The 27,182-nt window shown below is 47.0% G+C and overlaps 1 protein-coding gene across 9 annotated transcripts in view; it reads right to left on the bottom strand.

Annotated features, from left to right (window-relative positions):
* Positions 1 to 27,182, bottom strand: part of Msi2 (musashi RNA binding protein 2) — a 371,373-nt gene that overhangs the window by 109,919 nt on the left and 234,272 nt on the right. For all 9 annotated transcript variants that reach the window (XM_034504709.2, XM_034504707.2, XM_034504708.2 and 6 more), the window contains one exon: positions 25,029 to 25,077. In XM_034504709.2, coding sequence (XP_034360600.1) covers positions 25,029 to 25,077 — 49 coding nt within the window. The remainder of the gene's footprint in view (positions 1 to 25,028; positions 25,078 to 27,182) is intronic.

The raw sequence follows: 27,182 nt of genomic DNA, 5'->3' as shown, positions 1-27,182 counted from the left end.
GCAGCATAAGGGGACATTCCAGAGAAGAGAATGACAATCACCTAGGCAGCTGGGACAGGACAGATAGGAGTCTACACAAGTAAGGAGCAAGAGCCCACGCTTAGAGGCACCACAGACACACCTGGGTTCAAATCCCAGTCCCAGTACCCACTAGAAAGTTCTTTTACCCTCTTGGTTGCTGCACCTGGGAAACAGGTACATCTGGACTGACCAGGGTCAGCATGTTAGTGATGTGAGGCAGAACACAGGGCACATTCAGCTTGCTTCCCATACACGGGGGTTGTTTTCCATCCAGGATGGAAGGCAGGTGCAGAACATTTTCTCCTGCCTTCCAACACCAAGCAGGCAGGCAACAGAGCTTTCTCTCGAGTCCCAAGCGAGTGTGTGCACATAGACTTATTGAGGAGAGGGAAAGTACCACAGGATGCAGAGCTCCAGCCTCATCAGTGCAACTGGCAGCAGACGCTGTCAGCTTTTAGCAAGGATGTTGCTCGCTGTACTTGATGGAGGGTGACTTTGCAAGCAACAAGGCTCTCTAGCAATGCTCTGTAAAACTATAAATTTACTCTGAGAGTACCAAGTCTAATTACCTCGCCAAGACTCTTTGCATTTTTAAAAACCATTTCCCCCCTCCTTAAACTCTTGATCATAAGGACCCTTGTTAGCAATACTTGGTGTAGGTCTTGTTTCGCCTGTTGCCGTGGCAACAAAGCAATGTTTACCAGCCCTTCCAGGCTGGTACATCTTTATTAGCACCCGATCCCATGAGAAGCAGGAAGCAGTGCCGAGGTTTAAAGAGCATTAATCCCTTTAAGCTTTGCAAGCCTCTCTAGTTAGGGAGCCCAGAAAGGGGGAAATTGAGGTCTCTGCCATTTGCAGGGCCTTCCTAGAATCCTTAAGCCTACATGAAGCACCAGATTTTGCAGGGGGTGGGGTGGTGGAACTTATCTCTTTGGAGCTTCACTTTCAATTTCTGCTTTTCTTGAAAGAGACAAACTTGTGGGTTGCCTTTGCTTCACAAGAAAAGTTTCCAATCCGTTCATCACAGAAGGGCCGCCAGTTCTTTCCTCTCGGCCTCTCTGGCTATGCTGCTCTCACTAGATAAATGTAACTTTCAAAAGCAGTTATCTCTTGGCCAGGCGGAAGGGAAGCCACAAAGGCTGCTGACTGGGCTGCCTGTGTACCTTCCTCTCCAGCCCTCTGTGATGAGAACGGACAGATGATTGAGAGCGAAGATAGACTCCAGTGTATTTCAGGGGTCTTAGGGGGAGGGAAAGAGGAGAAGAGAGCAGAGGGGAGGAAGAGAGGGAGAGGGGAAGAGGAAAAAGGGAGGGGGAGATCAAGAACAAGAGTGAGACAGAGAGAAAGGGAGACAGAAACAGAGACAGACAGACAGACAGACAGAGATTGATCTAACCTCAGAAAACAGCTTAAGCCATTCCACCCATCTCTTTACCCTTTTGCCTGTCTTGGAAGGGCTTTCAAAGTAAGCACCAGGGCCACAGTGGAAGTGGAGGGAGGAAACAGGTTCCCATTTCCCCTCCCACCAAATCTCATTCATCTTTCATTGCAGAAAATCAAAAGCCAGCCAGGGAATCCAGGAAGACCTGTAGCTGAAGTTTGAGGAAATTATGCAAGTGAAAGCCGATATCCTAACGTCTGCTCCAGCTTTCCAAACAGCTTTCAAAGGGGCAGTTTTGAGCTAGCAGAGTCCTGGTGTCCTCCGAGGTCTTCAGCTCTGAGCTCTCAGTCCAGTTCAATCACGGCTGCTTAGCTGAAGAGCGCAACCATTAGAAGCTAGTCTTGTGCGCAGGAGGTGGGAGGGAAGGAGTGAACTGACTCATGGCAGAAGGACTCCATTTGCAACCAGGTGATTTCTGATCCTACCTACTCTTCCATATACTAACTACTTTCCATTATTTCCAATGGGCCTACAAAACTGTTTAAACAGAAAAAACAAAAACAAAAACAAAAAAACCAACAACAACAACAAAACCAGACAAACCGTCTATAAATCAGAGACCTCTTTTACTTTTTTTTTTTTTTTTGATGAATTAAGAGTTCATTCAAGACCAGTATCAGCCAGTCAAAAGGCAAGATATCCCAGTTCCAAATTTGGGACAGCTTGGTTCTCCTATACCACCAAACCACATGGTCACTGGGATATTTCCACTGATGTCCATCTGTTCCCCCCCCCTCCTTCAAGCAATCTGATGCCTTCTGTGCTTATGAATGAATAAAACAGAGCAATAAAACAAACCAAAGCTATGAAAAATGAATGATCACAGAAAGAAGAGGCAATGGGTGTATCAACAAGTCAGGTCTGAGTAGCAGGGTACAAGGTCAAAGGTCAGAGAGGCTGAAAACCAGTAGCCCTCTGGTTGTAGATCAACTTCAAACACCAGGTTTCTGTCTGAACATGAGGAAATTCACCTCACTGTCTGAGATGGGAAGCTGTTTTTGGAAGAATTTAGACTCCTGTATTCAAGGAAGCCCCTCCATCAAGGCCCTTCAAACAAAGAGGTACAACATTTCAGATGGGCGCCTCCTGGCTTGTCACTTTGGGCCTGGATGCACCAGGGCAGAGGGGAAGTCTGGATTGGGGTGCAAACTCAGCTCCCACGACCCTTGTAAAGTGAACTTAGGAATTACAGGCCAGTGAACATGACTCTCAACTTAATTAAGCAGCGGCAACTCCCTCATGAGCTGTGTGGGTTATTCTGTGACACAGACAGTAAAAATCGCAAGGTCTGGTGGCTCAGCAAGGCTGGAAATACATGCAGTAACATACTGAAGGTCATATGTCTGGGTCCTCTAGGATGCCAGGCCTCTGTTGTAACATGAGAATGCTGAGATACTCAAGGGCAGCACGAAGGACAGGAGGCAGCACTTGTGGAAGGTCAGAGAGCTCAGGAAGGTGAGATGTTGGCCTGACCACAGTGACAGGGGTGAGGTGGGAACTGGAGGCTTCAGCTCCTGCCTCATGTGCTTTTTCTCCAGCGTATTTAGCACACATGTCTGTCCTGGCCCCTAGCTGGAGACCCCACGGTTTCCAGCCTTGCATCTGCAGCCTGTAAACCTCTCTACCTCCGGAGCCCAGTGGAAGTCCCTGACACCATCAGACATCTTGTTATTACCTTCAACGTCTTGTTCCTGGAAGCTACGTGTGACGCATCAGTGGGGCAAGGGAGAAAGGTAAAAATGTCAGCATATGCGTGGATACCTGAATCACGACCTTGAGCATCAGCCAGGGCTGCTGATGTCTGCTCTTGGCTGAAAGTCAGCTTCCAACTCAGTTGTGACCTCCCCTTAGGCTACCAGCAATATGGCCCCATCTACAGACATTCTCTACATCCCATGCAGTCCCCCTTCCAGCAACTTCATGAGGCTTAGACCATACCCTCAGTCCACAGCCTACCAAAGTCTCCCAGCAGCAGTCTGGTGGGAAGTCTGAAAGGAAGGTGAGCCCTTTCTTATTTGCTCAGCTTACAATTTTTGGTTTAATGGAAAAATGCCACCTGAACCAGGCGAGTGGCACATAGTTACCATCCCTGCATTTAGGAGAATGAGTCAAGAGCACTGCCCTAAGTTCAAGGCCAGCATGAACTTAGGTTACATACTGAGATCCTGTGCATGCATCTGTGTAAGAGAGAGACAGAGACAGCAGAGAAAGAGAGAAAGAGAGTTGGGAAATGGGGGAGGAACAAGAAAGACATGGGACCATAATGCCAAGACTGAAGCAAGAGAATTGCAAGTTCAAGGCCCACCTGGGCAACTTAATGAGATTCTCCCATCTCAAAGTGACATCATGGAGAAGGGCTAGGATGTGGCTCAGTGGTGGAGTGCTTGCCTGCCACGCAGGAGGGCTCGGGTTTAATCCCTAGTGCAATGGGGGGGGGGGGGTTGGGAGAAGGAGCAAAATAAAGAGGGGAGGGAGATTTGACTGGTGGCAGAGGGCTGTGAGGGGGTGTGCATGTGCGTCAGTCAGCCTTGCTAACTGTAGCCCTGTTCTCAACTCTCTAGCAAGAATGAACCTGCCTTTAGTGGCTCCTCCTGCTGGGTGGAAAGACAAGAGGCAAGAAAGGTGGGAAGAAAGAGCAGAGAGTTCATCTGGTTTCTGGCCCTTGTTGATTCTGTGCTTATACTTACTTCTGGAAAAGGTAAAAAGAGGCACATGATTTAAAAAAAAGAAGAAGAAGATTAAAGGAAGAAAACAAATCAGTTCCTCCCCCTGTGACTCTGAGAGACTTCAAACGTGGTTGCTCTGGCCTACATGAAAACACAAGTATGTGGGCTGCAGGTGTCCCCCTGAAGCCCCACACCAAAGACACCTGCACTTGCAGGGTTCTGAAGGTGGCGGGGATTTTACCCTCCCTAGGTTGCTGCTGTGCCCTTTGCTGTGTCCCTTGCTGCCAGCCAGGCACCAATCCTGCTCTGAGCTTAGTCTAGAGGCTCCACCTCCACCTCCAGGGCTCTCAAGATGCTTCTGGCTGAGGTATGGGCTCCTAGTCCTGGCGAGATTCTGGCTAGTTTAGCACAGCTGTGTTTACTAACTGAGGCTGCTGATGGAGTGTGACAGCAGGGACACGAACCTTCCTCCCAGATATGGCCTGGCCAGTGTAGAAGATGCTGAGGTGTCAAGAAGGTTTCAAACTCTGAGAAGCCAATACCAGGTTCTTCCTGAACCTCCCTCAGTTAGAGTCCCCACCCACTTCAAGATCACTTTTAAATTCCTTCCTCCACTCTGTAGGGCCTCCTTGTCAGTTAACCTCTAGGCTAAAGTCCATCACGGGGTCAAGGAGTTCCCATCCAGAAGAACGGCTTGGCTTCTATTTAGTCTCTAGCTCACACTTGGCTAAGTGACTTAATTTCTCTGAGTATCAATCATCTACCGAAAAACTGGAATGGAAGACTGTGGGTGTTAATTTCAGAATGTACAGTCTGTCTTGGCAGATGATTTTACACCTGAGGAAGTGAGGCAAAAAGGAGGGCCAGGTGCTACTCTAATGAGGCTACGGCAAGTGAGGACCAACCAGAAATGGAGGTATCATAGGATGCCTTCTCCATAGACACGATCAAGACCTAAACTGCCCACACTGTAGTGGGCGCTGCACAAGACAACCTATTTGTTGTAAAGCAGATGCCAGCTTCTTTCCTCAGACCATAAACATCCCTAGGGTAAGAAGCAGGCACATGTAACGGGCCAAGACTCAGAAGGAGCCACGCACAATTAGGCACTTAATATATGTTCTGTAACAGCTCTGTCTTTGACCAAGTCCAAAGCTGGGGGGTCTCTGTGTGGGCAAACCGCTCCCAGGGCTGGAGAGAATTATCTACCGTGAAGTCCAAACTGCATTTTAGTGGGAGATTATTTTCTTTTAAGCAACTGTAGGAAGTAAGAGAAATGAGGTGCACACACATGGACGCCTTCATGTCAACACACTGCTCATTAGAGTGCCCTTCTTCCCCGGGGTTACACTGAAGAATCTTTTAAAAGGTCGGCTAGCCACGGGACCCAGGAAACAGAGACCATGACTCCCTGCTGAAGTGTAGTCCGAGAGCATTTCTCTCCTTGCCAGCCCCTCATGTTCCCCCCAACTTATTGGGCCCTGGTGTTTACAGCTCACTACACCACAAATCTTTATTTCCCGTCACCCACTGGCCCAAGCTGTCCCCACTCCCTGTTTCTCCCAGACAAGTTAATAAGACGGAAGGCTCCCTAGAGGCCTGGAGCCGGCGAGCATTATCACTTGGAAGCGAGGCAGAAATCCTGACACACGGAAATGACTTCAAGCCTATTAATTACCCTTTCTTCTTTGGCAGATCTTTTGAAAGAAAGCTTGACAAATTGAAAGGAGGGCTAGGACTGCCTCTCCGCCCCAATTAAGACCCTGCTCCCACTCAGTAACACAAATCTGATTTCTGCTCTTCCTAAAAGCAAAAATGAAAACCGCGAATTTCTCATACTGGTCCCTACCACCCCAGGTCTCCCCTCTGTGAACCACATGAGCCCCTCTTTACAGTAAAGACCTTGAAGCTGCAGACCCTCAGGAGATGAAAGAAGAGTGGTGTGGACAGGGCTTTGGTCTCCCCAGGACCTTTACTGCCTGGGGAGCCCTCTGAACACTTGGAGGGAGAAGGAGACCCAGCACAGGACTGATATGCAGCCGTGAGCCTTGGACTTGTCTTCCCTGTGACTGCGGTAACCTGCGGTAACACTTCTGGGCACTGGATACAGTTCCCCGGGACAAGCTGCAAGGGAACTCTGAGTACTAGAAGGAGTGAAAGGCTTGGGGAAGCAAGTGGGCCCCACATTTCCCTGTTTTACTGTTTTCTACACTGATAATGACTCGATTCCAAGTTTGCCTGAGATAGCCCCTTCCTTAGGTAAAACTGAGGGGCTTATTTTAATTCTCCAGAGACTTCTAGCATAGCCGTCTATTAAACACTACCACATGGATTCCATGGAGTGTCAAACAGAGCAACATAGTTTCATCTTAAAATCGATTCCATATACCAAAATTCACCAATGACACCATCCCCTCAGTTGCCAAAGGTCCAGAGTCTGAGTCAAAACCCCCAATCCAGTCTACTGGAATATTTAGTTTTGCCCTTTGAGTGTGGATTCTAGTCCCCTGACCTCTCTGGCCCTCCTCTGCAGCCCAAGCCCCCACTGGAGCTCTGCAATGGAGGCCAAAGGTCCTCCCCATATCCCATCATACTCCTGGTTCTCCCTCTTCAGTTCTAGGGCCAGTGGAGCCCTTTGAGAGCAGAGCCATATGCCTGGCCCAGTTCACTTTCTTTTCATGATCTAGCCTGTCCACTTCTCTCATGTTCACTGCTCTCATCTTAGCCCTTGGCTCTCTCTCTCTTCTTGTGCTAACAGTGTGCCAAATCCTTGCCTGTTTACCTCCCCGAATGCCCTTCCCATGATTCTCTGCCTCCCAACTCAAACGGCTCCTCCTCAAGGAGACCACTCCCAAGCACCTCCCTGAGTGGAGCTGAATCCTCCTCCTCCTCATCTGCCAGTATCTTCTCCTCAGCACTTAGCAGTACCAGAAGTAGTGTTTCTGTTTTCTCTTGGTGGCAGTGGAGGCTGAACCCAGGGCCTTGTACATGTTGGACAAGCAAGCACTCTTATCACTGAGTTACAGGCCCAACCCTGACATTATGCACATCCCTTTTCCCCAGAGGACAGGAGCTCAAAGCAGACTAGGATTTGGTTTACCTTGTTGCTCATGGTATTGTTAGACACCAGTACAGGACCTGGACCGTAAAGGTATTTATTTAGTGCTCACACACCGAGTGCCTGTCTATAACACAAAGTCAAGGTCATCAAGCATAGGATGGATCCCTACAGTTGGAGTTGAGGTACCACTCTGTCCCAGGCTACATTCTGTCAGCTGGGAGAGCCAAGAAGAGTACTTAGATGGGCCAGTACACACAGGCCCTGTTCTAGGAAAAACGACAACAACAACACAGCAAAAGCAATGGCAAGCTAGACCCATTAGATCCCCAAGAACCCTGGAGAGCCCTTGACCACTGTCCCACAGAGCCTTGAAGAGCACATTGGATTTGTATCCCATGCCTGGTTTTGACAAAGGCAAGGGCCACCCACCAGGGCTCTATTTTCATGGTCCATAGTCACCATATCTCATTTTAAACTCTAACAAAATCTTTAAGCCATTACCTCGGAAATCATCATTAAATCATTTGTTCTTTTTTATTAGCATCCCAGTAATTAAAGAGAATCATATTTCAGAAATCTTTAGCTGCACTTATCAAAACCCACCCTCCAACCAATCAATTAGTATTACAATAACCACGGTCCCTTGTTGATGCCGCTATTAGCATTTTGATTGAATGTCTGCTGCAAAGTGACTGGTAACAGAAGATTGTGCTCGGAAAGTAACGTTTCTTTATTCGTCACCACTGAACCTTGTCTGGTTGTCTCTAGTCTCCACTCAAAAAGAGACAAGACGGTTCCCAAAAGCAGTCATTTTGCTCATGGATTCTATTTTCATGAGGCGTTTGATAAACTAGCTTTCATCGCTCTGGAGTCGCCAGCTCCACAAAGGGGCCTCCCATTGGCTGTGGCCTTGGCACTCAGGAGCTCTACCTCAGCTGTCTCACACCGATGGGATGGTGGGGTGAGGAGAGTCCCTTCTGCTGTCTTCCTGTTCCTTACCCCCATCACCATAGATACCAGGTCATCACAAATTATCCCTTCAGAAGACTCATATCTACTAATGACTGTGCCAGAGCAGGCAGTAGCCACCATTACTGCTGTGGAAGACCTTCATTATACACCCACTTCTTCAGCAGACACTTGGAAACCTGACGTTCTAACATTCAGACTGAAGTCCTCCAGTCGTCATAATAATAAAAGCGCCAGTCAGTATAGAGATAGGTTAACGAGGTCTATTATGGGAAGAAAATGGCTGTCTTCAAGTCACAGGAATTGACATGAGTTCATTAAATCACTCTCTTAGAATGTAAATGGCCTGCTCCACCAGATGAGATGCCCCACATCTCATCATGGATACCCTCTGTGGATAAATAAGGATCACTTGGCACACTGTGCAACCAAACCAACTCTGTAACCTTTCAATATTTCTCTAGTCAGCCACCATAGCTTTTTTTGATGACAGGAGATATGCTTTGAACAGGGTAAGGCACAGAAGTAGAGATGATTACTGCTGTAAAAGACACATGTTCCAAATGATAAATATGGCAGCTGCCAAAACGGTATGTACCTGTCAATCTCTCTGTCTGTCCATCCCATTCATCTATCTGTCCATGCACCCACCCACTTGCCTATCCATCCTATCCATCCACCCACCTCCCCAGCCACTCAATCACCCACCCACCCACCCATCCATCTGTCCACCCATCTATCCATCCATCCACCTGCCCACTCATCCATCTATCCATTCTCTCAGCCACCCACCCATCCACCCACCCATCCATCTTTTCCATTCAGTTCCACACCAAAGCATCTGCACGATCTTCATCTCCAGTGTAGATGACCTTGGCCTAAGGAACCTTTTACAGTTCCAAGCTCTCACTGCCTGGTCCCTGATACAATATGCAACTGTAACAGGCATCACAAAGCTATAGTAATACTTCATTAAGTTTTTTTTAAAAGGCTTCCACAATCCAGGGGAGAAAAAGGAAAATAAAGAAGTGCTATTAGCTTTCCCTGATTCCTTCCTCTCAGCCCAGTCTCCTTCTCCTCCTCCCTAGCTCCTGTCTCTACCTTGGCTGCCAGCCAAGGTTTTATAATAGTGTCAGGTAGCAATTTCATTTTTAAAATGCTCTTATCAAGGATTTAAGGTGAAAGATAAGAGCAGTACAGTAAATCTTCATAAAGGAGAGTAGTGTGAGGCATAGTATTTTACAAATCAAAACAGTTAACAAAATCAGGAGGCAGGGACAGGGAAACAGAGTGAGTTTAAGCAGGGGCCGAGGAGGGGAGAGGTGGGGCCGTGTTAAATAGAAAGATCATCTTTCAGATTTCCAAGTCCCCTTTGGTAATGGCCTTGGCATATTTGCTAAGGACCGCATGAACAGTCCAATTTCCATGTTAAAATAGGATGTCTTTAGATGGCATGTATATCGTCAAACCATTATACACACTTAACTGGGGTTTTCGTCGAAGTCATCTGACCTGCAGCATGTGTTGCTAACATCACTGCTTCATTATTTATCAACTCAATTTCTTCACAGAATGACTAATAACACCACCACAGCTGCTCTCCTCTCCTCACCCCAGCTGCTACCGCCCTGGCAGAAGCAAGAGTCGCTAGCTACCTGCTATGCCTTGCTAGCCCCTCTGCTAAAGAACCTTAGAGGGGAAAAACAAACCAAACCAGAAAACCAGGAAAAAAAAAAAAGACCTATCACTACCACCACCACCACCACCACCACCCCCTGCCCGCCCCAGCAGAACAAACCTAGATGATTCTTGTAGATGGAACAACTGTGTGGAAGCTACTACCCAGGGAAGGTTAGCGGTACCACTAATGACCAGGCAAGAGGATCTAGGAGACTCTCAGTTCTACAGTCAAAGAACCATAAACTTATAAAACTATGGCATACACAGAGCAGGGATCGGTTGGTTCATCTCTATCAAGTCGCTCGACACTGGGGAAGTTAAGGCAGGAGATTAGGAGATCAAGACAAGCCTGAGCTACGAGAGACTCCACCTTAAAACAGACAAATCAATGTAGGGCATGGCACACCTTTAATTGCAGACCGGGGAGGCAGAGGCAGACTGATCTCTAGGAGTAGGAGGCTAGCCTGGTCTACACAGTGAGATTCTGTCTCTAACACACAAAACAAAAATATAAAAGAGCTGTGGAGGTAGCTCATTTGGCAAAATGTTGGCCTTGCGAGCTCAAGAACATAATTTTGACCCCCGGAATCTACAGGTAAAAAGCCAGGGATGGTGGCATGTGCATAGGTCCCCAGTGCTGGAGAGGCAGAGCCAGGACTCCTGGGGCTGGCTGGTCAGCCAAGCTAGCCTACTTGACAGTCTAAGGGCAGTAAGAGACCCTGTCTTAAGAAAAGAAAGAAAAGGAAAGGAAAGGAAAGGGGAAAGAGAAGAGGTTAATCTGAGGCACAATGCTTGAGGTTATCCTCTGGCCTGCACATGGACCTGCACACACACACACACACACACACGGGGGGGGGGGGGGGGGGCCCGAGGGGTGACTTTTCTAATTTGATTCTTTATAGTATTTTTAACTCAGTGTATTTTTAACAAGGGCTACATAAAAGACAAAGGAGCCCCCACCTTCCTCCCCTCTTACACAGCCTCACTGGTGCATGTGCACACCTCAAGCACCCTGCAGGAGCATCCCACCCCCACCCCCACTCCCACAAGGCTGAGCTGCAGCCTTGTGGGGCAACAAAGCTTTGAAATCTTGAAAAATAAAATCATGACAGGGTGCTTATTTTCTAGCTCTTTCTAGGTGCTTGCCAATCTCCTTGGGGACGTACCTGCAAATTCACAATAAATAAAAACACACAATTAGATGATATCCTATTTGCCAACGAACAATTCAATTGTCCATTAAAACCCACAGTTCTAAAAATAGCGTCAAAAGAAATTATTAGGAATTGTGGGTACACATGTTTCTGTTGTAAAACAGATTAGCACCATGGGCAAAATACAAAGCTTCTTTTGTTAATCTTATTTCCGCTCCCCCCCCCCCGCCCCACCTTTTGAGAGGTAACACAGAATGGGGGAGGGAGCAAATTAAACCATAATTTTCAGGCTACATTTTTTATTTTATTGTCAGTCAGAAAAATTGCCAGGTGTTTCCAGCATCGTTTATACATAAACATACTAGCTGAATCAGGAAATCTCTTTCCAGGGCAAATGAATCAACTTAATTAAAAGGAGACTTCAGATGCCAAGACCAGAGAGACCTTAGGTCTATGAGAGAAGAACTTCCTCCCTGGCCTGGCAGGGAAAGTGCAGAAGCATTTTGAGTTGAGCACAGATCTCGGGCACACCTTCCTATGGGCCCACCAAGTAGACATGCAGACTGCAAGACTGAATTGTGTGTGCACAATTCATGTGTGCTCATGTAGCCCACGGGTCAATGACTGGTGTCTTTCTCAGTTGCTCCTGCCTCCACACCTTTTATTAGACAAAGTCTCTTACTGTGCCTGAGACACAATGATTTGGCTAGGCCAAATAAGCCCTAGGGATCTTCCTGTCTCTGCTCCTCCATAAGTGAGACTTAAGACGTACGTGGTCATACCCAACTTCTTACATGGGTGACAGAGGTCTTCTTGCAGGTCTTTCTGCTTTTGTGGCAAGCATTTCACCAATGGACCTATTTCCCCAACTCTCTAGTTTTATTTTTAAAACTTGTGAGACTCCTGTGTGCGCTAAGCTGTCCCTTGAGTTCATTATGGAGCTGAGGATGACCTAGAAGTTCTGATCCTCAGGCCTTTACCTTCCCAGCATTGCACATGAGCTGCTGAACCCGACTGTGTGGTACTCAGGATTGAGCCCAGGGCTTTGTGCATGTTAGGAAAGCACTGAATTACATCTCTAGCTCCTGGGCATAATTTTTAAATCAAACCAATACTTTCGGGCTGTTTCTTAAACTTGTGAGCAGCAGCCTTCCAGAGATGCCCAGGGCACGCCTTGTGCTTTCTAGGAACCAGGAACTTTCACGAGCCTGTTGCTTTCCTTAGGTTCAGGAGCACTGGTCCAAAAACCGACCTTGACTACAGGGCCCAGACAGAGACCAGGGCCCAGGAACTGCTTGGATGACTTGTAAAGCTATAAGAGTCCTTGGGGAGTGAACGAGCCAAGAAGAGATCCGGGCCCTGGATGTACGCTAACATCAGCTGAGGTAGTGATGAAAGGACATGAGGCTCCCAGCCCTTAGGCTCACTTCACTGACTGACTGACCTAGGGTGGGACCCAGAAGTCTTGTGAGGCTTAGGAATTCTCCAGCTGACCCCAGGGTTGCAGTCCCTGATCTAGCTTCAACCTCTGGCTTTGCAACCAGCATTCATTATGCACAGAGTCTAACAGCAAACTTGGGCTAACTTAGCTCAGTGCTGACATACCGGCATCAAGGCTGGCCCTGGGGTTAAGCAGCTCTTGGGTTATTACTAAAATATGAGTTGTAAGCAGAAGGACTTGAGAGAAAGGACAGACTCTGACAGAAACACATCCATGCCCTCTTAAGGCTGAGTTGCTGAAGGGTTGCCCAGACTCACTGTGGCTCAGGCTCTACCTCAGTGGGCCCACAGCAGCTGGATGAGAGGTGGGAAGGAGCCTAGGGCTGGTGAAAGACACAGAACAGGGGTCATTCTTGCTTCTGTGCCTATTCTGGGCCCGAATGGATGATGTCACCGCCAGCGGCAGTAGAAAGCAGGGCCATGAATCATCCATGAACCAGCCCAGCCCTCTGAGATAATAAATTGATGTCAGCGCTACGCATGTCCGCTGCAGAGCTGGTAGAGGACTGGCTTTGCCTAGGGTGCTGGGACACAGCCAGAGAAGGAGGTGCTTTCAATTATCTCCCGATACTAAGATGGGCAGCAAGTGGAGGGAGACATTTCTCTTTTGCAGGGAGTGCTCAAAGGCACACAACTCTCATCACTTTTAAATCCTGGCAGTTATTTTTGTACACTACTGGGCTTGCCAGTCACACCTGAGGACTAACAGAATCCCATCCATGCTAGGGTGTCATTACCCACCACTGCCTTGCCTACCAGCTCTCTTACAACCAGAGATTTCTAAGTGTTGACCTTCTGACCCTCCATTGCACTGATGTAATTTAAAAACTCCCTCTAAGACTGGATCTGGCAAACCCTTGCTTGAATAGGTTTCTAGGACAGATAACATGGGCAAGAATTCAAGGCTGTCTTCATGACAAACCTTAAAGTATATGGGTATTTTGCTGGTCTCACCCCACCACCCATGGTGGGAGAGGAGGTTATGTTGGGGTGCTAAGGTAGACTGCCATATACACCAACCCTCCTGGTTCTTAACAACACCCTCTTCTGTGCTTTATTTTCCTAAGAAGCCAAGTAGACTGAACAGGCCACCTGGGAATCCCCCCATCTTGGTTGTTAGAGTTGGGGGTCCTGACAGCTCTTAATTGTGCTAGTCATTTCTTGGCTTCTAAAGAAATGACTGAGCCCTGGGTGCCACTGAACTAAAAATTAAATCTCAGACTTTTTCTTTCAAGTGTTTTTTCTATACACACACACACACACACACAAAACCTTTAAACATTCCACAATATCAATGTGTGTGTGTGTGTGTGTGTGTGTGTGTGTGTGTGTGGTGTCTCAGTTAACTGTGCTTGTATTAGGTGTAACTACATTAAGATTGGGGACTAGGCTCTCAGCAACACAATTTTAACACAATAAATAATTTTAAATTATTTTTTAATTTTTTTCTTAAAATATTAATATAATATATTACAATACCATAAAATGATTTGGTTCATCTCTTCCCTCCCTTTTTTTTTTTCACAGAACTTTGTATAGCCCAGGCTGGCCTCAAACTTTCCAGATAGCTGAGGATAACCTTGAACTTCTGATTTTGCTGGCTCTATCCCCAGCCCCAAGCACTAGGACTGCAGGCATACTTCACCATGACTCAGTGCTGAGAATGGAAGCAGGGCTTTCCATGTGCTAGACAAGCACTCTGTATTAACAGATACAGCCCCATTATTATCTATATGAACAGATACACTCCCACCCCTCTGTCCCTAATGTCTCAGGCAAATAATTTGATTGGGAAAGGCCATTGACAGGAGTGGTCGGAGGAAAAAAGAATAACTCATAGCCACCAGGACAGCAGGCCACTACAAGCAAGGCGACACGACCGAACAGCAAGCTCTGCTTTGCCTTCTGTGTTATCTTCACAGTGTTTCTCAAATAGCACCACAGATGGATGGACTGGGTGGTGAGTGCGGTGCTGAAAGTGACTGTTTATTCGGTACTACTTCTGTCAGCTAGAAGTCGGACATCAAGACACTGGGACACTGGCAGGGCTGTGCTCTAAGGGAAGGTGTGCTCTAGTGCTCTAGGAGTTTCTGCACCCCTTGGCTTGCAGCTGCATTGCTACAGCTGTTGACTCTGAGTAGCAGACACCATTCCTCCGATGTCTTCCTTCGTATGTCCCTTCTTACAGGGATACCTGCCATACTGGATCAACCTCCCCCAGTAAGACATCATCTTCATTTGATTTTATCTTCTAAGACTCAGATCTATTTCCAAAGGTGATTGTGCTGTGAAGTGGTTAGATCTTCAATAGACCTTTTCGGAGAACCTGCCTCAATCTATCACATCCTCCACTGTAGAAAACTCCAAGTCCATACCAGGGTCAGACAACAAGCTGCAGCCCGCAATCCCCAGGCAATGGCCCTAACAGAATTCTTCTAGTAACAAAACAACACTAGTGGTGCTAGAGAGATGTCTCAATAAAGAGCACTTGCTGCTCTTGAAGGGGACCCATATTTGGTTCTCAGCATTCACGTTTGGTGGCTCACAATCGCCTGTAACCAACACCCTCTTTTGGCGTTTGCAGGTATCTATACTCCTGTGCACATACCCATACACAAATGTGCACAGACACACACACACACACACACACACACACACACAAATACACACATCTCACCATTTAATAGTGGGATGAGTGTGAAGCTAACATTTGTAGTCTCTTGAGTATCAGATGCTTGACACAGATGCTACGTAAGACTCAAGACCAGGACTTAACATCAACAACCCTTTTAACAGATGAGAAAACAGAGGCTCAGGAAAGGTCAATAATTTGTCTGCAGTCATACAACTTGATGTTCAAATCGATGGTTACAATTTGAACCTCAAAGTGTGACACCTACCAAAACGGTCACCTCTTTCTTACAGAAGCCTGGGCACATCCCACCCCAGCGTCATTAAGTGGGTATTTCCTAGACTGCAGCTCTAAACAAGGAAGACACAGGGATGAGCCTCTATCTGATGACTGTGCCAATCCTCATGCTAACTAACCTTCTTGGAGGAGGCAGCGAGTCTAAGTTTCTCCTCTACTCACAAGGCACTCTGGAATGTAGGGCCTCCCTCTTTTGGCCTCTCCTCTGGTCTTAGATGAAATGAAGTAAACAGGCTTCTTTTCAGGCCAGGGCCAGGCCAGTCATACTAATAATAACCCGTTGTCTGAGAAGACCAGCAGCTACTAAGAAAATCCCTCTACCAGTTCTGTTTATGGAACAGCCAAGATAGAGGCAGTTCAGTGCAGAGAAGATAAAGCCTGGTTGCACCAGAGTGTCTTGGAATGGCCAAGGCAGAAGCCACCACCCCGCCCTCCACTGAGTTTGTATATACCTCCAGTGTCATTAACTGGGTATTTCCTGGACTCTGCAGCTTTAAACAAGGACACAGGGGATGAGCCTCTATCTGGTGACTGTGCCAGGTCCTCATGCGGGTTGTACAAACCAAGTAATTGCAATCTTCTTCCAAAATATTATGCAGGCCAGACATAAGGACAGGTAGAAGAGACAGTACTGAGGGTGCTGAGTGGAATCAAGTTTTCTTTCTTTTGTTGAAAATACTTTTTCATGTTGATGGCTGTACTGGAGTGGAGTTTAAAAGCAAACATCTGACTAGGTCATGATGTACATCATGCATAAATTAAAAAACTGAGAATACAATTAAAAAGTGTTCCTCTACCTCTGATTTCAGGTCATTTAATCTCATTTCTCAGAAGCAGAATGAGTTTTGATGTACAGACACTTGCATCGGTGATAACATGTATACACATGCATGAAGCATATGGGATGTTTTATTATGGCCAAATGATGTAAGCCTCAGGCTAACCCAGTATCATCATGTTACCTGATAGATAAGGTATCTGTGTCTTAGAGAGGTTACATAACTAACAGCCCTGCTACAGAGCTAACATTCAAACTCTATGGCTCGAGGGCCAGGAGCTTATCTTATCCACCACGGCATTTCCAGGAAAGGTCTCCACTCCTGCAATACAAGTTGGATGCAAAGGAAAAACAAAAAACATTTTAAACATTGGGGTCTCCCTAATTCAAACACAGATCTTTGTGTTCATGAAGAAAGGCATGCTCTTGTGGGGAGAAAGTGCAAGTTACTAAGCACTTTCCACTTGCCGTGGGCACTTTGTTCTCCCAGCTAGGAGCACATACAAGCCAAGCCATGGCTCAAAGCTTGATTACCTCACCGGGAGCCATGTGGCTGCCCCTAAGCTTGGACTGCTTAAAGCATCTATGTCTGTAGTGGTACAGATGAGCCAGTATCCCTAGCATCCCTGGCCCTCGAACACCCAACCGCAGCTCAGGCGCAGAGCTGTACAACTGGTGGAGTGGGGGTGGGGGTGGGGGTAAAAGGATGCTCCGCTCGGAACCTCTGAGTTCACAGCAGAGTAACTTCCCCTGGCTCTCTGTGACCTGTGGCCCAGTCCTCCATGGCCTCCAGAAGTGCACAGGGGCACCAAGTTAGGAGGAGCTTTTAATCAAGTCGCCAACCCCAGGGCTCCATTCTCTGGGGCCTCTGCACTCTGCTCTCCCCTAGCTCTTCACAGTCTCGGTCTCTGTGGGAACAGAACCCAACAAAAGACTCATTCTGACACTCTACAAAAACCCACTTCTGGGTCAATGAAGTTCTGACCCCACGCCCACTCCTTTTCTGCTTCCTCCCTGCCCCAGCCAGGAAGATCTATTAGCTCATAGCCGTTTTGGTGCCAGGGCTTTTGTGCCCAGGGCAGAACTTGATGGTTTTTGCCTTGGGCGAAAGAAAACACAGCTCCCTCAGGAAGCCAACTACCCCTGACACTACAGGCCCCACTAGCCCTGGAACTCCCCCCATCCCCTACCACTGCCCTGTTGCTAGGGAGTGGACAGTTCTGTCCTCCAGTCTGCAGAGCAAAGCAGGTGAACAGAAATCAAGCAACTGTGTTGATTAATATCTCAAGAGACAGCACCGGAATGGGCGCTTCCGGAATTGAGTTACCTCAGGGGGAAAAAAAATGGAAAAAAAAAAAAAAATCCAGTGTGCTCCTTGCTTTCCTGTCAGAAATAAAATTAAGGTCTCGGATCGATGTTGCCAGGGCTGGGGACATCTACCGGAATCTTTAATGGCTTCTTCTACATGTTCAAATTCACATTCCCTTTCAACCCTGCCCTTTTAATTGGTTATTTGCGAGGTCATGTTTGCACCAATTTCTCGGGAAGGCTAATAGTGTTTATTTAATGAGAAAATAAAATGTGCAGACAGCTCCGAGGCTGGTATTAAATGAGGGATCTGGGTAGAGAGTTGTGTCTCATTGCTATGCCCTCACTGCTTCCAGGGTATATGGGCTTGAGGGTTAGATATCTGCTCAGGGTACAGAGGCTTATGGGTCCCTCAGGGCAGGGACAGTGAGGGTATATGAGTGTACCACTCCCTCCTACGCCCTCAGGGTAAGAACGTGCTCAGCGGGATGCACAGAACCTTGGGTTCCGAGACTCTGGCAGGTCAGGAAGTGGGAGTTCATTCACTGCTTCTATTGAACTTACAGGTTCTCCCTCATTCTAACTAAACCATGCCTATGTTCAAGCCTGTATGGAACTCTGTAGCTTTAGGTACCCAAAGCCATCAACTAAGGCATGCATACCTGGCCCCCAAAACCTCTTTTGTACAAGTTAGACCACAAGGGGACACTCAGGGCCATCAAAATCCTATGTCATTGTAATGATTCTTTCCTAGAGTCCTGGTTGGGAAATGTCTTCCTTCAACAGCTACCCACACTGACGACGGATGAATGGTTCACTCTGGGAGGAGAACAGGGTTTTTGTGTTACCCCCATCAGAACCACATACTTGTTAACAGCAGCCAACGGGCAAGTTTGGGAGCTTCTTCACACTATAGCCTAGAATGAAATCTCTGAGGGTCAGGGGCTCAGCTCCAGGAATCTGTGACAGGCAACTGCCTGTCAATTGCAGAATTAGTGTCAATGCCAATAATGACCCGCCACTGGTTTACAGTTTTTCAATAAACCTGTTAACGCATCTCAAACTTTGAACGGAACAGAAGAGGTGGAAAAGAACAGGCCAGTGCGATGACTCAGTGGATAAAGGAGCTTGCTTCTCAAACCTGACAGTTTTGAGTTCTGTCCTTGGATCCCAAAAAGGGGTGGAAGAAGAGATCCAACTCCACAAAGTTCTCACACTATGGCACACACAGTCACATACCCCCCCCCCCCCCACACACACACAGAATAATAAATCAAACATTTTAGAAAGAGGTAGGAAAATACTACAGCCATAATTCTAGCAGGGCCAACAGACAGGTCTTGCTCTAGACCCCACAGGTGGGCACTAGTAAAACATCCTGTCATGTTATAATAAATGCCACAGCCAGCTGAGACATTGCTCATTCTTATCATGTTTTCAGGCGCCCATGCAACAGCCTTTCTCCCAGACCTGGCCTTCTTGCCAAACACCCTTCATTCACTCAACACACACACAACACACACACACACACACACACGAAGGCAAATAGATAGATAGAGATAGAAAGATATAGATTTAAGTTTAGAGTTTTATTATTTTATGTGCATGAGAGTTTTGCCTTTATGAATATCTGTGCACCACAGATGCTGATCTGAGGAGATGGTAAGCCTCTATGTGGGTGCTGGGAATTGAACCCAGGTCCTTTGCAACAACAAGTGCTCTTAACCACTAAGCCAACTCTCCAGCCCCCAAACATCCTTCTTTTTTTTTTTTTTTTAAAAATTTATTTATTTCATGTATGTGAGTACACTGTAGCTGTCTTCAGACACACCCAAAGAGGGCATCAGATTCCATTACAGATGGTTGTGAGCCACCATGTGGGTGCTGGAAATTGAACTCAGGACCTCTGGGAGAGCAGTCAGTGCTCTTAACCACCGAGCCATCTCTCCAGCCCCCAAACATCCTTCTTAAATACCAGGTCACACTTAAAAAGCTTGTGAAGCCTAACTATGCCCTCCCACCAGGTAAATAAAATCAATTCTGGAGTCTTATAAGGGGAGACATGCCCATATTAACATGCCCATATTGCTTGGCATCATACACTAACAAACTGCTGGTTTTATTTTTAAATGGAATTTACATATGTTGCGCAGGATAGTTTTAAACATATAAGCCTTCTGTTTCAGCATCCGGAGTACTTCGGTTCATATAGGCTAAAAAATAATATCACTTATGCCTCTGTGAATTTCTTTTTACATGCCTTTTTTTTTGACAAATAGGCATAAATAAACAAATAATTACAGTACTATCCTTAATCATCTTTATATGGTGTATATAAAAGAGTCAATCTGGGCTAGGGAGGTCAATTTCAAAAGTGAGCATCTGGCGGGTTTTCAAGGCATTAAGTACTGGGTTTTGTTTTTTTGTTTTTTTTTTTTTTTTTTCCCTCCTCAGAAAAGCATTATCTTCTATCATGGCTTCAGTTATATTTTCCTGGTATCATTTTAATAAATAAACTGCTTACACAAATTACCGAGACCTTAAACTTGGGCCAATTCCTTTTGGGGTGGAGACTGAGCAGGTTTTGAGAGAAGAGCCAAGGTCTAGGTCCAATGGCCTCGAGACAAGCCTGCTGACAAGACAAGCTGTGGCCTCTGGCAGGATCTGCCCACACTGGGCCTCTTCAGTTGCTACATGGTATGTAGCCCAAGGAAAGGACCTCTCAGTTCCAAGGCTGTGACGGTGGCTGGTGCCAAGGAAGGGTCCTTTGAATGGGGCAATGGCTGTTTGGAGCTGTTGTTTCTCTCCTGAGTCGTTAGCATTGCCCTTAGTTCGTGACTGAAGCTGGTGGGAGGAGCCTCCATCACTGTAATCTCCATTTTGCTCTCTGTGTACCCTGTTCTCTTGCCTCTGGCAATGTTCCACAGCAAACAGGTCTGCTGGGTAATGGCAGCCACAGGGATGCCAGGGCCAGAGACTATTCCCTCTCTAGCCAATCCTCTTGGCTTCAAAGACACCCCATTCATTTCCCACAGGTGCCCCCAACTGTCCAGCTTGTCCCCTGGAGGGTCCCAGGAGTTGAAAGTTGGACCTGGAGGAGCCCAGGGTCCGAGGTCACAGGAAGGGTCTGATAAGGTTTTCCTGGAATGAGCCTACTGCTAGCTAGGGGATCTGTTCTCTTGGGGAGAAGTGAGCGTGGACAGAATCGACCTCAGCTGCCCATATGCCTACACTCCATACCCTCTACAGGGCTGAGCTGTGGAGAGCAGGAAGGGAGCTGAGATGCCCTTCTCTCCCTCCTGCCAGCAAAAGAGCAAATTGGAAGGACACTGTTTACTGCCCTCCCTACTTCTCCCTCAGGTGCCCGCTCCAGCCCCACCCTGGGATCAATATCTAATGCTGAGTTCAAGATCTTATCTGCCATTTGCAAGGATAAACCAACCAACTCACCACCCCCTCCCCCACCCCCGATGATTAAACCCTTTGATGATCTGCCCAGTATTTTCCAGGCTACCTCTAACAAGCTTTAGAGAGTAAATGAAATGACTCTGAGAAAATTGGAAAGGCATAGATTGTCTCACAGAAGACCACGGATGAAATGATGGGCAGGAACAAGGATGGCTCCCAGCTTCTACCAGCCACCCCCCCCCCCAACTTCATGTGACTTAGTTTCTCCCTCTGAAAATGAGGAGCAACGCAGACAGCAAGAAGGGATGGTGTGGCTAAAGCAATCTGTGAGGAAGCAGTCTAGACCCTCATTGGGTCTCCTGTTCGCAGAGCTGCCAGGTACCAGGCCTGCCTGCAGAGCAGCTGTGGGCTTGGGCTGCAGGTCACACAGGCAGAGCTGATGTCTCAAGTTCTGCTTCCTTTGGGTGTATCCCTGGGCAGCCCGGTTCACCTCTGGCTATTCACCATGTGCAGCCCCTGTGTTGGCACCAACGCCTGCAGAGCACTGGCTGCTTCTACTTTGATGGTGAACACAGCCTATTCAGATAAACCCTGAATCTCTGACAGCAGAAGTCAGGGTAGGTGTTGACGCCCTGCCCACCTTCAGAAATGAAGGACATCCTCTACATCCTGCCTCTCTGACTGCTGGGAGCACCCCCAAGATATCCTATAGTTATGCCCCTCTCAAATTTCCTCAGCAGAAGGAAGCCCAGATCACACCAGCTTCCTGAATGAAATACATTCATGGATGGCCCTTGTAGATACAGAGATGACTCTTCATCCTATTTTGGGCTAGAATAGACCTCCTCATTTCTGATGTCATCAGAGGTCAGAATCTCCCTCTAGTCAAGGTCTCTTCCTAATAACCCTCCTGTAGGCTATTCTTAGCAGAGTTGATTTCCAGAGATCCCCCTATAGTAACTATTCATATACACCCCACCTCCAACCCTCACCCCTGTTTTTATTTTTAAAGGATATAAAGTTACAGGCCAGACACACTTGGTTCCTGTGGCTCCTCAATCACCTTCCTATATTCTTAGAGAAAGAAACTGTAATGGTCAGACGCTGGGCAGGTGTGAAGAAAAACCCTAGGCACCTCTGCCCCGATCCTAGTCCCTGAAGCTTGAGGAAGACCAGCTTTGTCTAGGGATAACGTGGGCTTCCATACTACTTAGCTCTACTGGGGGGCAAAGTCTAAACTCTTGTCCCCAGGATTCTTTCCCATGGCACTAGTGAGACCAGGCTGGCCCCTCAGGGGACGGAAGTCAACTGCCACTAAAATATGCCTCAGGATTATCTTTTCTTCACAGGAATCACAGGGAGCAAGGTGGTGGCAACCTCCTACTGGTGATAAAGGCCCAAGAGAGCCCGGCTCATGGGCCCAAGGCTATGCCTTCTGCTGTGGCTCCAGACACACTGTAAATGTCCGTGTTCCTGGGGCCAGGGACCAAACACAGCCCAGGCTACCACAGGGCTGGGCAAGAAAACAGGAGCTCCCCCAAGACAAATTGGCTAGATGACTAACTGAATCAGTGAGGGACCCTGCTTCAGCAAATAAAATGGAGTGACCACGGAAGACATCTGACATCAACATGACATCTACATGCCCCACACATTTAACATACACGTGCATGCATGTGCACACATGTACACATACACACATAAACGGAGGAGAGTGGAGGAGAAGGAAAGAGGGAGAAAGACAGAGACAGAGAGCTGGGAAAGTAGTTCCTTGTGCTCCAGACCATGGATTTGATCCCAGATCCTGACACACATAAGAAAAGGATACGGTCGCTGTGACATAGCTCAGCAAACTCCTGAGATTGTGGATTCTGACACTGACTGCTGGGAGCCATATTAAGATGCTATTACACACCCAGAAAAACCTGTTGCTATCTGGGCACTCAAAGAAAGAGGAAGCTATAGGGACTTAAGAGTCTCACCTCTCTTAAGCCTTGGTGTCTCAGCCATAAAATAGTAAAGATAATTACCTTAAGAGCTAACACTTAGGCACACTTATTCTTGGCCTTACACTTGCCAAACAACACTATTAAAGTTGGTACTTGTCCTGGTTGGATTTTTTTTGTCAACTTGACACAAGTCAAGCGTCATCTAAGACGAGGAACCTCAATTGGGAAAATGTCTCCATGAGATCACCTGTAGGGGCATTTTCTTGATTAGGGATTGATGTGGAAGGACCCAGGCAGACTAAACAAGTCTGGAAAGAAGCCAGTGATCAGGGCCTTGACTTCCTTCCATGATAGACTGATGTGTAAATTGAAATAAACCCTTTCTTCTCCAAGTTGCTTTTGGCCATGGTGTTTTATCATAGCACTAAAAACACTAGGACACTGCTATTATTACGTTCACTTTACCAATGAACAGAGAAGACATAAAAATGTGCAGTCATTCCTCCCAAAGTCACAACAACTCTGTGACTCCCAAGATGGCTGTGGGGGTCAGATTATGAGAGGCACAAGAAGACTGTGCTTTGGCTTCTCATTAAAAAAAAAAATTATGGATAGGTTTTTGTGTCTGTGTGTCGGTCATATAGAAGCATGTGCATACGGGAGCCGGTGGAGGCTAGAAGCCTTGGATCTTCACCAAGGGGAGTTACAGGTGGTAGTCAGTGATTTGGAACCAAACTGTGGTCGCTGACACAGCAGCAAGTTCTCTTAACCACTGGGTCATCTCCACAGCCCCTCTATGTTTACTTTTTGCAGACAGAATCACTCTACATTGCCTAGGTTGACACTTCTATCTCATCTGAGTAGAGGAGATTACAAAGCCTGTGCTGCCATACCCAGTATAGCACTGAGAGATCTGTAACATCACCAAGACAATGTTGGTGATGACAGAAAATAATCAGAAACTGTACACCACAGGGAACCCCTTCCTCCCAGCACCTGTCCATCTCCATCTCCAGGGTAGTGGGAATTTTTGGTTTTCCTTCCTTGCCTTCTCTCCTTATCCTCTACCCTGCCCTGGTCCATCCAAAGTTCAACTCTCCATCTTGAGGATGCTGCTAAAAGTTAGGTTAGCAGGCATATGAGAACAGGATATGCAGATTTTTCCCTGGCCCTCCTTCATTCCTTCCTGCCTTTCACTCTGCTGCTTCCTCAGACAGGAGAGAGGCACAGCCAGCATGGGGTAACCATTTCTGATGCAGGAGATGGGGAAGGGGGGATGTAAACAATAGGTGTGGCAAGGAAACAGGTTCACCCAGGTTCCTTCCCTGGAGAACACCCCACAGCCTTTCCTCACACCCCACTTCAAAAGCACTGTATATTAACACCCCATTAATGAGGACCCCAGAAATGTGGCACTTCCAGAGCACAGCAGAATACCACACTAACTCATTAACCTCCTGACTTTCGTTTCAAGAAGGATGTTCTAGATTCTTTCCCTTTTCCCATTTGAAGCAATGATTTGAACATGTTCTTGCTGGCAGGGGTTGCTGAGACCTCTCTTTTGACAAGTCTGTTCAACACTGGGGATCCACTCCCAAGCAAAGCTCAGATATGGAGCAAATCATTTCAAAGGTTTGTGGACCCCAGGTTGAGTGAGACCCATTTTCTGTAACAAGGACTGGCCAGGGAGAACAAAGAAGCACAGCTGTCGGCAAGCATTCCCAATCTGCAACGGTGGTAATCAGCTAACAGATTCAAGTAAGTTTTTTCCACCTCCGCTCACTCAGTCCTAGGCTGACAGGCTGCTCTCTGAGCCTTCTCTGATGCAAACTGAGAGTCCAGTTGAGTAATCACTATGAATAATTTCCACTAGGATCACCAAGTGCTGAGGTTGGCAAGGGGCTAAGAGAGCCAGGGTGAGAAAGGTAAATTGACTCAGTGTGCTGGGCGTGGCCGATCAATTCCAGCCAGGGTTCCCTAGCCAAGATGGTTTTCACTGTCTGATACCTGGACTCACTGTGCTATGGTGGCCCTCTGTAATTAACATAAACACACGTCCACTTGCTGGATTCTGCATCTCCTTTGTACCTTTTGTCAATGGGATGGGAGGTGAGAAGCCCAGGAGAGGAAGAAGGGACACTCTCTTACGATGGGGCCATCTTACCTCTGTGCCTGTTGGTGGTTTTGTCAAACATCAGCATCGCATCCTCTACCTGAAAACAAACACAGAATAAAAGCTGCTTCAGGACTTTTTATGAAATACATGGAACATTACAAATACAGATTGTGTGGGGGTGAGGAAAGTGGTTTCCATTAGAGAATATTTGTAAAAAAAAAAAAAAAAGAAGAAGAGTGGGGGACAAAATTCCAAAATCCCCTCAACCTGGCATAACCTTAGTTAACGGATGTGTAGTTTCCTTTGGGTGGGAACGGGAAGGGAGGGGAAAGGGAGGGAAGGAAAGAGAGAGTATAAGTTTTCTGTGGGCACATATATTCACAAACAAATACACCCCCTGCATGTAATTGAAAGTAAATTGTTTTTGAAAATCTATGCCTCTCTTAGAATTGTATTATATTGTATCATTTGTGGAATGTTATTGTCTTTTCTGTTATATAAATGGCATTACAATCTACCAAATACTTTACCCAGGTCAATACAAAGTGGCAGCTTGACAGTATTCCACAGAGCAAGAGGCCACAGCTAACTCCCCTTTTAAAGTATATCCTGTTCATTTGGTTATATATAACAGACTGCAGTATCCTCACTCTGATGGGCTGGACTGCACTCCCTAAAACTTGTAATTAAAGTCCTAATTCCCAGTTCTGTGACTGGGTGACTAGTCTTTATTTTTATTTTTAAAAAGATTTAAAATGTCTATTTCTGTGCATACACGTGTGTCTGTGTCTATGTCCAATATGTATGTGGGTGCCTGTGGAAACCAAAATGTGCGTGATCCGTGGAAACTGGAGTTCTGAGTTGTCTGACATGGGTGCTGGGAACCCAACTTGGATCCTCTGTGAAAGAAGTAAGTGCTCCTAACTACTGAGCCAGCCATCTCTCCACTCAAACTAGGTCTTTAAAGCAGCAACAACACTAAGAAGAGATCATTAGAATGGGCCTTAATCCTATCATACAAATGGTGCCCTGACAGGAGGACAAGGAGGACAAAGACACACGGGGCTGAGGAATCGCAGGCTAACAAGACCTAAGTAGGAACCAACCCTGCCACTTTGCAATCTTGGACTTCTGGCTTCCAGGATAAGCAGACATGAGACAAACAGGGTTTTGGTTGTTGAAACTCTCCAGCCTCTGGTGCTTTGTTATGGCAGCCCTAGCAAACTGGCCCACTGACGCTAGGGCTCTCTCAAGGCAATCAAGAAGAAAAGTACCCAGGCTGGCTTCTGTCTGTCTTCTCATGCCCTGCAACTCTCGGACATTTCTAACTATAGGATTCCACACAGATCTCTCTCTCTCTCTCTCTCTCTCTCTCTCTCTCTCTCTCTCTCTCAGTCTCTCTCTCTCTCTCTTTTTTTTTTTTTTTTGTTTTTTCGTTTTTGAGACAGGGTTTCTCTGTGTAGCCCTGGCTGTCCTGGAGCTCACTCTATAGACCAGGCTGGTCTCGAACTCAGAAATCCGCCTGCCTCTGCCTCCCAAGTGCTGGGATTAAAGGCATGCACCACCACCGCCCGGCACACACAGATCTCAAGAAACAACATACAGATCCACAACCCACTCCTCTCAGTTGTCCATCTCATCTTTTAGGTCACCCACCGCCTTTACCCTCAAGAAGGCTTGCTTTGCCCGGGGTGAATTAGTTGCTTTCTTCATGGGTTCTGGACTCAACAATAGTAGCTGAAATACAACCCAACCCATTCGGCTGTACAAACTGTCAGCCAGAAGACTGTGCTTGGAGCAGTCTGGGTGTGTGTGTGTGTGTGTGTGTGTGTGTGTGTGTGTCCGAGAAGATCTTAGTGCTCTGTTATGCTCAAAGGCTCACAAGGGAGCCGTCAGCCAAGCCACCTGAGGAGGAATCACAGGCCTCTCATTCCTCACTCCTCCTGCATGCAACAGTGAAGTGAGGATTAACATGGTGCCTCTGGACAAACTGAACTTATTTTTCTAGATCCTATCACATACGACAGTGGAGAGAGCAAAGTTCAGGCAAGAATGGAAAAGGCAAGCAAGCCAGTCTGGAAGAGATCTGTCTCACTTAAAAATCCCTTCTGGAGGTAGGGCCCCCCCTTTGTTGCTAAGCAACCCAGGCTGAACAAACAGGCTCCTGGGGCCTTCCCCTTCTGGTGCCCCCCACTCCTGCAG

The sequence above is a fragment of the Arvicanthis niloticus genome, chromosome 6 (genome assembly GCF_011762505.2).
Source record: "Arvicanthis niloticus isolate mArvNil1 chromosome 6, mArvNil1.pat.X, whole genome shotgun sequence".
Lineage (NCBI taxonomy): Eukaryota > Metazoa > Chordata > Mammalia > Rodentia > Muridae > Arvicanthis > Arvicanthis niloticus.
The sequence above is the reverse complement of the archived record's forward strand: the minus strand, read 5'-3'. Positions and strand labels throughout refer to the sequence as shown.